At 40.6% G+C, this 12032-nt stretch overlaps 1 protein-coding gene across 1 annotated transcript; it reads right to left on the bottom strand.

Annotated features, from left to right (window-relative positions):
* Positions 1–8280: 8280 nt before the first annotated feature.
* Positions 8281–11646, bottom strand: LOC118831112 (E3 ubiquitin-protein ligase TRIM39-like). The gene is made up of 2 exons (XM_036738271.1): positions 11421–11646; positions 8281–8906 (listed from the first exon to the last, which is right to left on the bottom strand). Exons 1-2 carry the CDS (start codon positions 11644–11646, stop codon positions 8281–8283), a joined length of 852 nt encoding a protein of 283 aa, XP_036594166.1.
* Between the last annotated feature and the right edge of the window lie 386 nt (positions 11647–12032).

Here is a 12032-nt window from a genome sequence, read left to right as displayed (position 1 = left end):
AAAAATTGTTTCCCTTCTAATCTTGGTTGCATGGGCTTTGTTTGCGTAAAACCTTTTTAATTGAATGTAATCAAAATTCTCCATTTTGCATTTCCTAAAGTTCTCTATCTCTTCTTTGTTCCTCCTTCATTTTTGAAGAGGCCTAATGACTTGCCAAGGTGATGTCTTGACCTCCGTGTGAATTGGATTTCAGCAAGGCATAATTGCACAAAGTTGTAGGTAAGACTCCCTCTTCCAGAGTCATTAAAGTCCAGTAGCAAAACAAAAGTCAGGACTACTGACCATGGTCTGAGGGTATGCAGTGGATGACCTTGATGTCTTCAATGTCTGACCAAGCCCTAAGCACTCCTCAGCTCCTGCCTTCACAGCCATTGGAACCAATCCTCCCATTCGGCTGGGGAAGTCTTCACATTCTGAGGGTACACATCCCCCTAACTCACTAACCGTTTTGAGACCTCTCAGTTACCCCCAACCTGGTTTAGCCTGTGTGCTGAGATGGTTTTCCCATGGTGTGGGCACTGCACATGCTACAGCTTTTTGGAGCCACATGTGAGCTGAAGGAAGCTAGGCATTTAACAAACAGGCATTTGTTGTAGACAATTGAAATGAATGGACAAATAAGGTTAATGGAAGTTTCAGAGTACATGAAGATGAGTTGAGGACCTGGGGGCACCACTTCAACCTCCCAGATATTCTGGGAAATATCAACTAGGTCCCTAGAAAGGTAAATAGTGCAACTTTCCAGGCTGTCAGAATAACCCTTATGGGCTCCACTTTTTGAGCTGTGGCCAGCGAAAGATGAAATGACTAAGGAAACAGTAATTAGGCAATGCATGCCAATGGCATAACAAATCAGAACCAGGCCCCTTCCTCAGCTTAAAGCTGGACTCCAAATATAGAGGGAGAAGGTTTTATACTTTAAAAACAATTAATTAAATAAGGCAATTATTTAAAAGGAAACAATAGAGCATTACATAATCTGATTTCTTTTTGGATGAAAGATTAAGGACTTCCCACACTGGCAAAGTCTGAGTGAGCAGGTGTAGTTCCCTAAAATCAGAAAAAGAGGTATCCCACTCCGCCCAAGTGTCTATTTACAATCAAAGGAACATGGAAACAATAACTTATTGATCAATATGGGGCCAGTTTTAATGAAATAGAAAGGGAACCGGCCTAGATCCAGAATTGAGTCACAAGATGGAATGAAGGTGGTTCACTCAGTTCCCACAATTAAGATCTTGCTCTCCTCATCCCCTTAATTCCCTCAATTTCCTCAGAGCCCCCACCAATATGGTTCCCAACAACATCCAGACAGTAGACTCAGCACTTAGCAAACACAAGGTCTTATTCAAATGACATGGGAAGAACAATAGTTACAAATCATTCCCTTTTCAACCCAAGAAACCCAGAGTGAACTCTTTCACAAATGCAGAGAGTGAAGAGAGAGAGAGAGAGGGCACAAACTGGAGAACAAAGTTAGTAAGCACATGTGGCCAAGGCAACTTGCACCTCTAGAATTTCGGGGCTAAGAGTTAGTTCAGTTCAGAGCATGGTGTCAGGGATGCAGGAGCTTCTCTGCTATTCAGACTTGGGCTGGCTCTCTTACAGAGACATAGACATGGACAAAGACAGAGACAGAAAAGTAGATGTGGGTATAGATGTAGAGCTAAAAGGCCACTCCAAGAGAAACACTGAGGCTCATGAAGGTTAAGTGATGATCCCAAGGTCATGCAGGTGGCAAAGCATCAAATGGGATCTGCATCCAGGTCCTTTAACTCCAAGACCAGAGATTTCCCTGCTGTACCATTACCATTAATATGTAAATGAAGCAAATTTTGTATCAATAAAATTCAGATAGAAATCACTGGTCTATTGGTACTATTTTTTAAGCCTGCCCTTTCTTTTAGCAAACTGGAAGGCACAAAGGTCACATATGCTGTCAGTTACATGTACTCTTATGATTTGTTTTACTTTGCTCAGTTACTGAAAATTCCTCAAGTAATGAGAGGACACATGCAATCACATTTCAGACATTCTAAGACTTTTGAAGCTTTCAAGTAATTGATATGATCTATAGGATGTCCTTGAAATTTTCCTACAGAAGGCGTCTTCTTGGTCATGAGACCATTTTCTCCTGTCCTCACAAATTCCCAAACCTCCTCACAATAAGAGTTATGTGCAAGAGGTGAAAAGTTATCTCCAAAAACTAAGATATCAAGAAACTGAACAAGTTAACAACCTGATGAATTAATAGCATACAAAACTAATCCCAAATCCCTAGTTCCTTTGCTCAGAACCTCTTCCTATATCATCTTCCATTCCTAGCGGGTTGAAAAACTAGATCCATAAGAGCTGTGCTCTGGGATCAGCTCAGCAATCTCTGTGTTGCTGTGCAATCTCTGTCAGCACACTACTCACTTCTGCCTTCACCCCACCAGCCCCAGCCCCAACCCCACCTTCTGTGGCAATTAGCAAGAGAACTTAACTTTGGCCCACCCTTGGCAGAAAGGGGTAGTTAGAAGAAAGCTGAAGCCTGCTCTGCTTGTGGTGGTAATTGCTTCCTGACACAGTATTCCATCTGGGAACTGAAGAACAGAAGAAATTGAAGGAAGGAATCAGTGTTTGTGTGGGGATACACCAGGCCTGAAGGAAAGAGGACTAGTATTCAGCTAAGACCTTTTATGTCCTCCAGAAGTCACCTGGAGTAAGGAGTGAAGTTGGTGAAAAGTGAATTCCCCTGCATAGAGGAAGCTGAGATGGGTATCATGGTGAGCATTCACAGGATTTACCATCAAAGTGAGAGTAGTCAAAAGGTGAGAAATAGGAGGAATAAAAAGGACAGAAATTATCAGAGATCTCAGGAGGCAGTTTAAAACTGTAAGGAGAAGCAGTTAAATCAAAGAAGAACCATGAAACAACAGAAGGAAACATGACCCAGAAGATGAATTCAAATGAGTCCAGGTATCCCTAAATAAATATTGCAAGACAAGGAAAAGTTGAAGCAATATCTGATGAGACAGAGGTCTGTGTGGATTTCCAAGGCAGCACAGAACCACAGCAGAGTATTCCTGAATGGTTCAAGGAATCTGTTCCTAGGAATTGTGAAATCAGAATTCTTGGCTTGCAGAGCAGAAAAAGAAGTACAGTAGAAAAACTTGAATGCATGGTGCTAAGTCTTTCTCAACAAGTAAAGTAGAATACATTTGATTGGGAATTAAATGGAAGTGAAGAATAATAGGGAAGAAGAGAAGTAAAAAGCAATAACATTTACAGAATACATGATCTCTACACAAGCAAAATATTGATCTCAGTGATAAGTTGCATAGAGACAACTGATGAATTACTGGTCTCTCAGAAAACTACAAGTCAAAAAACGGACCACCATAATAAAATTTTACAAGTGATTAGGAAAAACTTTCAAATATAAAGGAAAGTAAATTTAAATAACACAGAACCACAAAATCAGAGGGGATGGAATAAAAAAATACAAAAAAACAGAAGAGCTCAAAATGTAACCCCAAATGACATACCTTAATCATCTGAGCCTAATCATTCATGAAAAAGATAGATATTAAATAAAAGTCATTTGAAGCATGCTTATGCTCCTCCCCACAAAAAGATATCATCTTATTCAATTTGTAAACATCTCAGACAACAGAAACACTAGAAAGGTAAAGAAATATAGCTACCAAGGAAAGCACATGTAATTTTAAATACATTATTCCATCTCTAGAAACTGTGAAAGCAATAAAATTTAAAAGAGAAAGACATCAATTGAAACCAACAGCAATCCAATAACACAGAGGGTCCACTGAGAGATTTCTTTCTTTAAAAAAATACACAAGGTGAGAAAGATGAAAGCAGAACTGTTTCTGTTGTTGACATTCATAGTTTTATTGTAGTTGATATCATTGACACACTCACTCCAAACCCCTTTGCTCTTTAAACAAATTAAAAATTCTTTTAGGGCAAAATGCAAGGTTTATTTTAAAGGGAAGGGGTACATTTGGGTGTATTTTTGTTATCACATGATCACATCACAATAGAAAATGACTAGTAACATCGATGACAGCAAGGATGATTTTGTCTTCTGGACTGCATGCTAGTCCAACTTGAACAGGAGCCTTCCCACAAAAGAAGAAGCCAAAAGAACAAAGTTTTACAACACTTTAGAACGAATGTTTTCTACAACTAGAAAATGCAACATTTCTTTCTCATTCATGTCTCAAAATGTTAGGAAGTGTTTACATGATAATTTTCATCTCAATTGGCTTGAGGCATAACGAAGGGCGTTCTAAAGTAGAAGTGAGTAGAGGAATAAGCGTGAAACACCACAGATGATATCAATGTGTGTGTGTGTGTGTGTGTGTGTGTGTGTGTGTGTGTGTGTGTGTGTTACTAAGGCCAGAATGGGAGGATGCACAAAAGGGGAAAGAGGAAGCAGAAGATTGAGGGGAAAGTGTGAAGTACCTTAATCAAAACAATGGTAAAGAATAAAGAGAAAATAAGTCCTGCAATCTATTAGGAAGAAAAGAGAATGGGTGAGGTGGTAAGAGAGGAATTGAAATGGAGACAGAATGGGAGAAATCTCAACTCAGTGGTAGGATGGGGTCCTACTGAAGAGCACTCCCATGGGAGGAGTGATATATAGAAGATGCAGACCTAATCACAGGACAATCTGTAAGGATATGGTACATAGAGACAGTGGTGTACCTCTGAGAGAGTGATGGGCTGCCATGGATACCATCGTATTTCAGGAAAAGGCCAGTTTCTGGGGACAGCTGACATCCAGCAAGGTGCTGGAGGAGTCATTTCATACTATGAGAAATGGTGAAAGCAGTTTTGTTTCCACGGAGCTGAAAGTATCTTTCTTGCTCCACCCCCCCCACGCTGCCCCCTCCCAGCTTTAGAGCAGAGACCAGGCTTCTGATCAGGTTAAAGCTTAGAGGCTTGTACCCATGCTTAAGGAGCTGTTTGAAGGAGGCATGATGTGAGAAGTCCAGGGGGTTGTATCTGGCCATTGAAGAGCCAGGCGGGAGATTCGAATTAGGAGCCAATAGAAGGACCAGCATTTGTCTGAGTCCCTTGTCGTCCCCTTACTGTGTTCAGGGGAAGGTACCCATTTATTCAGGAGGAATAAATGTAAGATATATTTAAACCCTTCTTGGCCTTCCCAGTATTGTTTATTCCTAGACAACATAAGTCTGTTTCTACCAATAGCAAAGATAGAAATCCAATGTGAAAAGCAGAATAGAAGCCAAATGCTCACAGGTGGGTGCGGTGGGCAGGCAGGTAGGACTGGAGCACCCATTCAGGGACATGAGAAAATGTCTGCTATGGGGTAATGCTTCTATTCTCTCTCTCTCCTAAAGGAATGGATACTCTATGAATAAGGGGCCAAAATGGAGTCCTTGGAGTTGCTGGACCTAGTTCAGGTTGTTAGAAGGACTGGAAGAGGGATTCAGCTGTAAGACATTCAAAAGATTCTGGGGCACTCTAGGAACATAGTTCTAGGTCAGGCTAGAATTCAAAGGAACCATGTATCCAAAAGGCCTGAGCTTGAACGGTGAGTTCACAAGCCACTTAGCTCACAAGCACAGTGAGCAGAGTTAAATCAGTTTTTAAAATATTTAACGTTTATTTTTTCTCAATTACATGCAAACAAAACTTTTTAACATTTTTTTTAAATTTTGAATTCCAAATTCTCCCCCTCCTTTCCTCCTCTTTCTCCCACTTGAGAAAGAAAGCAATTTGATATAGATTCTGCATGTGTAGTCATGTAAAACATATTACCAGATAGGCCATGTTGCCGAGGAAAAAAACACAGATTAAAAAAAACCCACAAGGAAAAAAGTTTTCAGAAAGTGTGCTTTGACCTGCTTTCAGACTGATGGAAAAACTGTAGACCGTTACAGCAGGAAGGACATTGGAGGTTATCAAACCCAACCCCCCACTCTTCTTCCTTGGATTCTGAACTCAGGAGGTTTAAGAAAACTGATTCTCTCTGAAATGTCCAGCAAGTGCAGGCATACCTTGGAGATTGTGTGTTTGGAGCTCCAGGCCTGTTCCTTTTTTTTGTTGTTTTCAAAAATGATGCAATGTAAATTAAAATGATCTTGCCAGGAGAGAGGAGGAAAAGCTTTTCAATTTGTTACTGGAGAAGGAGGAATGCTTCTAGGGAAGAAGAGGGTGCAACATTGGGGGCGTTGGAGTTGGGAAATATTCTCCTGGATTTAGGAGGAATGCCCTGGGACTTGGGGGTGAACTGAAGCCAGAGGATGAACCCCACTTGCTAGGAGGTGGACACCAGGTGCTGGAGGGTGTACCCTTGGAACTGCAGAATGCACTTTGGGAGTAGGAGGCTGTACCCCAGAAGTGGGGAGTGTAACCCAGGAGTTGAGGAGTATACAACAGGAAAGGCAGGGTGAATCCCAGGAGCAGGGTGATGAATTCTAGGTGTAGAAGGGGGCATCTGAGGAGGCCCAGGAAGGCCTAGGGAAGTAGGCCCATTGGGAGACATCTGTGGCCACTTGGAGGTGATGATAGCAAGGATTCTGGCAGAGGTGGTTGAGGAGGCAAACTGGGGTAGGGATAGGAGGGTGGGAGCTGCTTCACTCCAGGAGGACCAGCAGGGAAGGCTGGAGAAACAGGAGCTTCTCCATCTTAAAATAGAACTGTAGAAAAAAACTACTTGGTTTCTCTATTCCAGTGGGTCCCACACTTCTCCTTTGCCTTGTCAATCTCTCTACTTGGCACCTTGAAAGCGATGGTTTCATAGGACTGAGCTGCCATTTAAAGATAAGAACAGCATCTGGAGGAGGTAGGTCAATCTTTTGCTCATATGTGGACATGAACTAGTTTTGGCTTTTTTTCCCTTGGAAGGCAGAGAGCATAGAGAGCACAGTGTCCTACAGTAAAGTTCATATCTTGGTATTTTTGAACTTCAGACTTCTTTGAAAATTCTTTATATAGAGTAGAATTTGTGTAATGCAAATTTGCATAATGCAAATCTATGTAATGTGAGAGCTGTCTGTATTCAACTGGGAGTCTGCCAGGGGTTTGTATGATGGCTTGACATAAAATTTAGCTTTTGTTAATGTGTGTTTCTATAATTATAAATGTAATTTTAAGAACAAAGCAAATCCCCAGTGTCAATCATGATGGCTGCATAGTCTTCTTTATCTTGTTTGCAAAATTCAAGATTTTAAAACTTTTATTCATATATCATTGTTTATTACATTGAGATTATTCCTACTTTGTGAAAGGTTTTGAAAGTAAGAGTAAAACAATGAAGTCAAATTAATAATACAGTGATGTCATCTGAAATTGCAATCAACATTCCCCCATCACTATTTTTAAAAATTAAGAGAAATCAATTGTCTCATCCTTGTCCTCCACTGCATTGGAGAAATTTTTTGTTGTGATAAATATGTATAATGCCATTCTAATTCTTACAATGGTTGAATAAAGAAAGTTTGTCTCTCCACCAGTCCTCTGGAATCACAGACAGTCATTTTATTGATCATAGTTCATTCAGCTGTCAGCGTTCTGCCTTTTCACAGGATTTTTATTGTATAAATTCTTTCCTTGGTTCCATTCATTTCATTTTTAATCCATTTACAAGATTCTTCAAAATGGTTCATTTTTATAATACTGATGATGAGGAATAAACTTTTTCCTGTTCTGCTTACCTCACTCTGCATGGATTCAAGCAAGTCTCTCCATTTTAAAAAAATTAATTTTTATTGATGCTTTTTTTTCTTACATGACTATAGTGTCTCAGGTATAGTCCCCTGTCAGCCACTCCCCACCGTTACCTCTCTCCAAGAGCCATCCCATTAAAAAATAGTGGTTTGTTTTGTTTTGAGAGAGAGAAAACAGTCAGCATAATTAGTCAGTAGATTGAGAAAGCCTCCCAAACACGTGCCCTGTCTCATATCTGTGGACCTCCCATTGCCATCAAGTTATAGGTATGGGATATATTTTCCTGTCTCTTCATTTGAGTCCCACTTCATAATTTGGTTGTGTTTAATTTGGATTCTTTGGTGTGTCATTGTTCTTTCTATCTGTGTCTTTGGGAAATCAAATTCCTCATTCTTGAATTTTCTAAACTCATGTAGTTTATTTAGCATATTCTGTCTCTCCTCTGTGGACTATCAACACATCTTACACTGTTCTCCCCCTAGTATGCAGTTCATTGCCTGAATATTACAAAAGAAGAGAAATTTCTCCATGTTCCCCAAATGCAGTAGATGAATCACAGCACAGGAACCAAAAAATTCATATATGGGGTTTCTTCTTGGAGGAAGTGACAGGAAGTGTCACGAAGGAAGTGTCATCATCATGATCGTCATCACGCTCTGTGGTTTCTTCAGCCTCATCTACTATTGGGTCAATACTTAGAATATTTTCACTCTTGGAGTGGAGGCCAATGGCAAATACAGGCCAGAGAGGCTCTAAAAAGGAGCTGGTGAATGTATAGATGTGGCATCTACTGTCTACATCATAAAACACTATGTCTCCTGCCTCATAATCCAAAAAGATCCCGACTTTACAGAGTTTTCCTCTTAAGGGAATTCTGGTCCTAGGTGTGGTACACACTATGTAGTTATTTTGTCTTAGGCTCAAAAGCCAACATCCATTAGAAGAAGATGGTGAAACTTCTGCAATTCTTTTTACAGAGTTCTTACAAAGACCAACATCCCAAGCAGAACTGTTTCCCACTGTCACCTCCCAGTAATGTCTTCCAGACACGAAGCTCTGAGTTGCTAGAACAGGACCACATAGATCTGATCTCTCCACAGTATGATGCAATTTCTTCCATGAATCTCTTTCTCTCATGGTTTTCATATCTGTAGATATGATGATGCCAGGATGGGCAGTTTCAGGATCCAGGCTGATTTCCTCTGAAGAAACAGAGAATTATCAACAATTCTAAGGTGTTAGTATATCAAAGTCCCCAACCAGGGGTCAATAGAAAGAGAATGGCTAAGATGGCGATGGCTACCGAGAAGGCACTGAGTAGAAGAAACCCAACATCTCAGGTGGCTTGAGGGACCCAGGGTCATTGTCAATGCACAGCACTACTCAGAAGGGTCACTATAAGCGTAAAGTGTTCCTGAAGGTTCAGAGGTCCATCAAGTAGATGGAGGTAGGCCCATATCCTAACAAAAGAATTTAATTAGATTCCATAGAGTTTAGAGTTTTCTCCAATGTTTTAGGGCATTCAAGCTTCATTTCCATAAAGGGTTCTTTCTGTTGGCTAAAGAGGGCATCACTGAAATTAGACGTCATAATAACGTCTTAAGATGCAAATGTCACGTGTTTCACTACTGTCAATGTTCTCCAAGTCCAAACAACCAGTGCCTTCACTTTGAAGGCACTGTCTGGATGCTAGAAACTAGAAAATTGGAAGGAGTTGGGAGGAAGAGTCCTGGACTCCACTAAAAGAGATATTCTTCTCCCTCCTGGAGAAAGAGGTGAAGAAATGAAGTTCACTTCTCTCAATTTCAGCCTACTCATCACATGTCACTTGAGCTGTTGGAAAGACTCAGCCAAATTCTTCTGACATTTAGGCCAGATGCTTTTGTTCTTAGACACTCTGTGGCACTCAAGATCTACGGGACTCTTCCAACACAAGATAATTTTAATCAATATTATATCTAGTCTTTTCTTCACTCTTGTGGAATTAAAAACTGACATCCCACTTTATTTAGTATTATTTTCAATTTATTTTGTATTAATGTTCAATCTACTGTGTATTGGTTGGCCCCCTCATTATTGGAGTTTGAGCTTACCTTGTAACTTCAGTTGCCTATTGTGGAATTTGAAAATTGATAGTTCATGACTAATGATTAATTGAGAATTGTACATAAACCTTTGTTAGTCAAATTCAGACTGGATTGTGTTGGCCCTGTTAGTTGAATTTGTAAATTTAATTCCTGTATTCTTATAGGCTACAGTCCAACCACAAAAATTCTGACCTGTGAGCTTTTTCTCACCATGAGGGGATAGAAGTCAATCTGGTGATAGATAGGATGTTTGTCCACCGCAGGGCTTTTGGAAGGATGTTAGTCAGGGGACGTTGGTCCACCTGGTGAGGAAGTGACATAAGCAGCACCAACCAATCAGGAGTCAAATACATCTGTATAGTCTCTGTGTAAATACAATAAAAAAGTTGCTATGTCAGATTCATCCCTCACTACTGAGAAGTCTTGGATCCAGTTGATTAGTATTTGCTAGCCATCCTAATAAACTAATCATGATTGGAACTTTGTGCCTCAGTTTCTCTTTGTCACAATGCTCTTCCCTATAACAACCTTCACATACATGGATCCAACTAATTAGTATTTACTAGCCATCCTAATAAACTAATCATGCTTGGAACTTTGTGCCTCAGTTTCTCTTTGTCACAATGCTCTTCCCTATAACAACCTTCACATGCATGTTCTGCTTCCCACCAAGGGAGTCTGAACTTTCAGTATCAACAAAACCCCATTTCTTTATAAGAAAAAAGATCCCATTCATTCTATTTCTTCCAGCAAATTTCTTCCTCTATCATCCCCACAGTCACAGTAATCTTCAATTTCTTTCAGTCTGCTGACTGATTCCCTGATTCCTACAATACATCCGTGTCTTCCCTGTCCTCAAATTCCTCACTTGATCTTCCATCCCTGCTAGATTGCATTCTATATTTCTTTTCCCTTTTATGGCTAAACTCCTTTTGAAGCCTGGCTCCAATCAGTGCCTTCACTTCCTTTCCTCTTCCCCTCTTCTTTGTTCTCTGCAGTATGGTTTCTATCCTCACTGGTCAACTGGAACTGCTCTCTTCACACCCAAAGATTTCCCCTCTATTCTCATCTTTCCTGACCTCTCTGCATCCTTTGACACTGTCGATTGTCCTCTTCTCCTGGAAAATCTCTAACCTCCAGGGTTTTGTAGCATTGTGCACTTTCCTACTACCTGTCCAACCACTCTCTCCATCTGTCCTGGAGCCTCTTCTATCCTTCCTCATAATTCTCTGCATATTGTTTCCCTATTGAAGGTGAGTTCCTTGAGAGCAAGGGCTGGTTTTTGCCTTTCTTTAGATCCCCAGTGCTTCCTGCTGTGTCAGACCCATAAAAGGTGCTTTGCAAATTGTTTTCTACTTGACTTGACTTGGATAGGAAAGCTCAGAATTTCAAAAAGAGGATAGTGTCTCTTGTGGAAAAGAAGTCTCAATAGAGAAGCAGAAAAAAAATGCTGGGAGGGGTCTTGAGGAAGTACCTAAAAATACCATTTCCTTCTCTAGAATAGCTTGGGAGGTGTCTTGGGTAGGGGAGGGGGTGAGAAAGATATTAATGGGTATAATTCCAGATAACCAGACATAAAACCAACTCATTCACCAAGTTATCACTGTCACACAGGTCACTTACACTTACCATGGAATTTTATCTTGATCACTTTTCTCAGATTCAGGCTCCTTTCCAAGTGTGATTGGAGCAATTTGAAAGACTGTGCCACTATGGAGAGTTGTTGATTGGGCCAGAGATTCTCAGAAACACAGTCTTTCCGGCACTCAGGACATCGAAAACTGTTCCCATCAGTCAAATAAATGCACTGGAGGATACATTGCTCGCAGAAATTGTGACCACATTCTATAGACATGGCACGAGTGAAGAAATCTAGGCAGATAGAGCATAACATCTCTTCTGAAATACTTGAGGTAAGATTTGAGGCCATGGTTCTACGAAGAGAGCGAGAGAGAGAGAGAAGAAAGAAGGATTGGTTATTTCATAATGCTAAGTTAGTGTGGTATCACAGTCTTTACTGACCGAGATAAATCCATTCCACGGGTACAGATGAGAAAGACCAACCCAAGGCTTCTCTCAGAGCAACTGAAGATTCATGGGAAGAAATCAGCCCTGAATGTGTATCAGGGGCAGGAGCAGAACCAGGCAAAGGGGTTTATATAGCATGGGACACAAGTCGAGAAGTTCAAATCCCATCTCAGATACTTACTAGTTGTGTGTCCCTGGAAAACTCAGTTAACC

The sequence above is a fragment of the Trichosurus vulpecula genome, chromosome 9 (assembly GCF_011100635.1).
Source record: "Trichosurus vulpecula isolate mTriVul1 chromosome 9, mTriVul1.pri, whole genome shotgun sequence".
Lineage (NCBI taxonomy): Eukaryota > Metazoa > Chordata > Mammalia > Diprotodontia > Phalangeridae > Trichosurus > Trichosurus vulpecula.
Note: the sequence above shows the minus strand (reverse complement) of the source record. Positions and strands in the feature narration are given on the sequence as shown.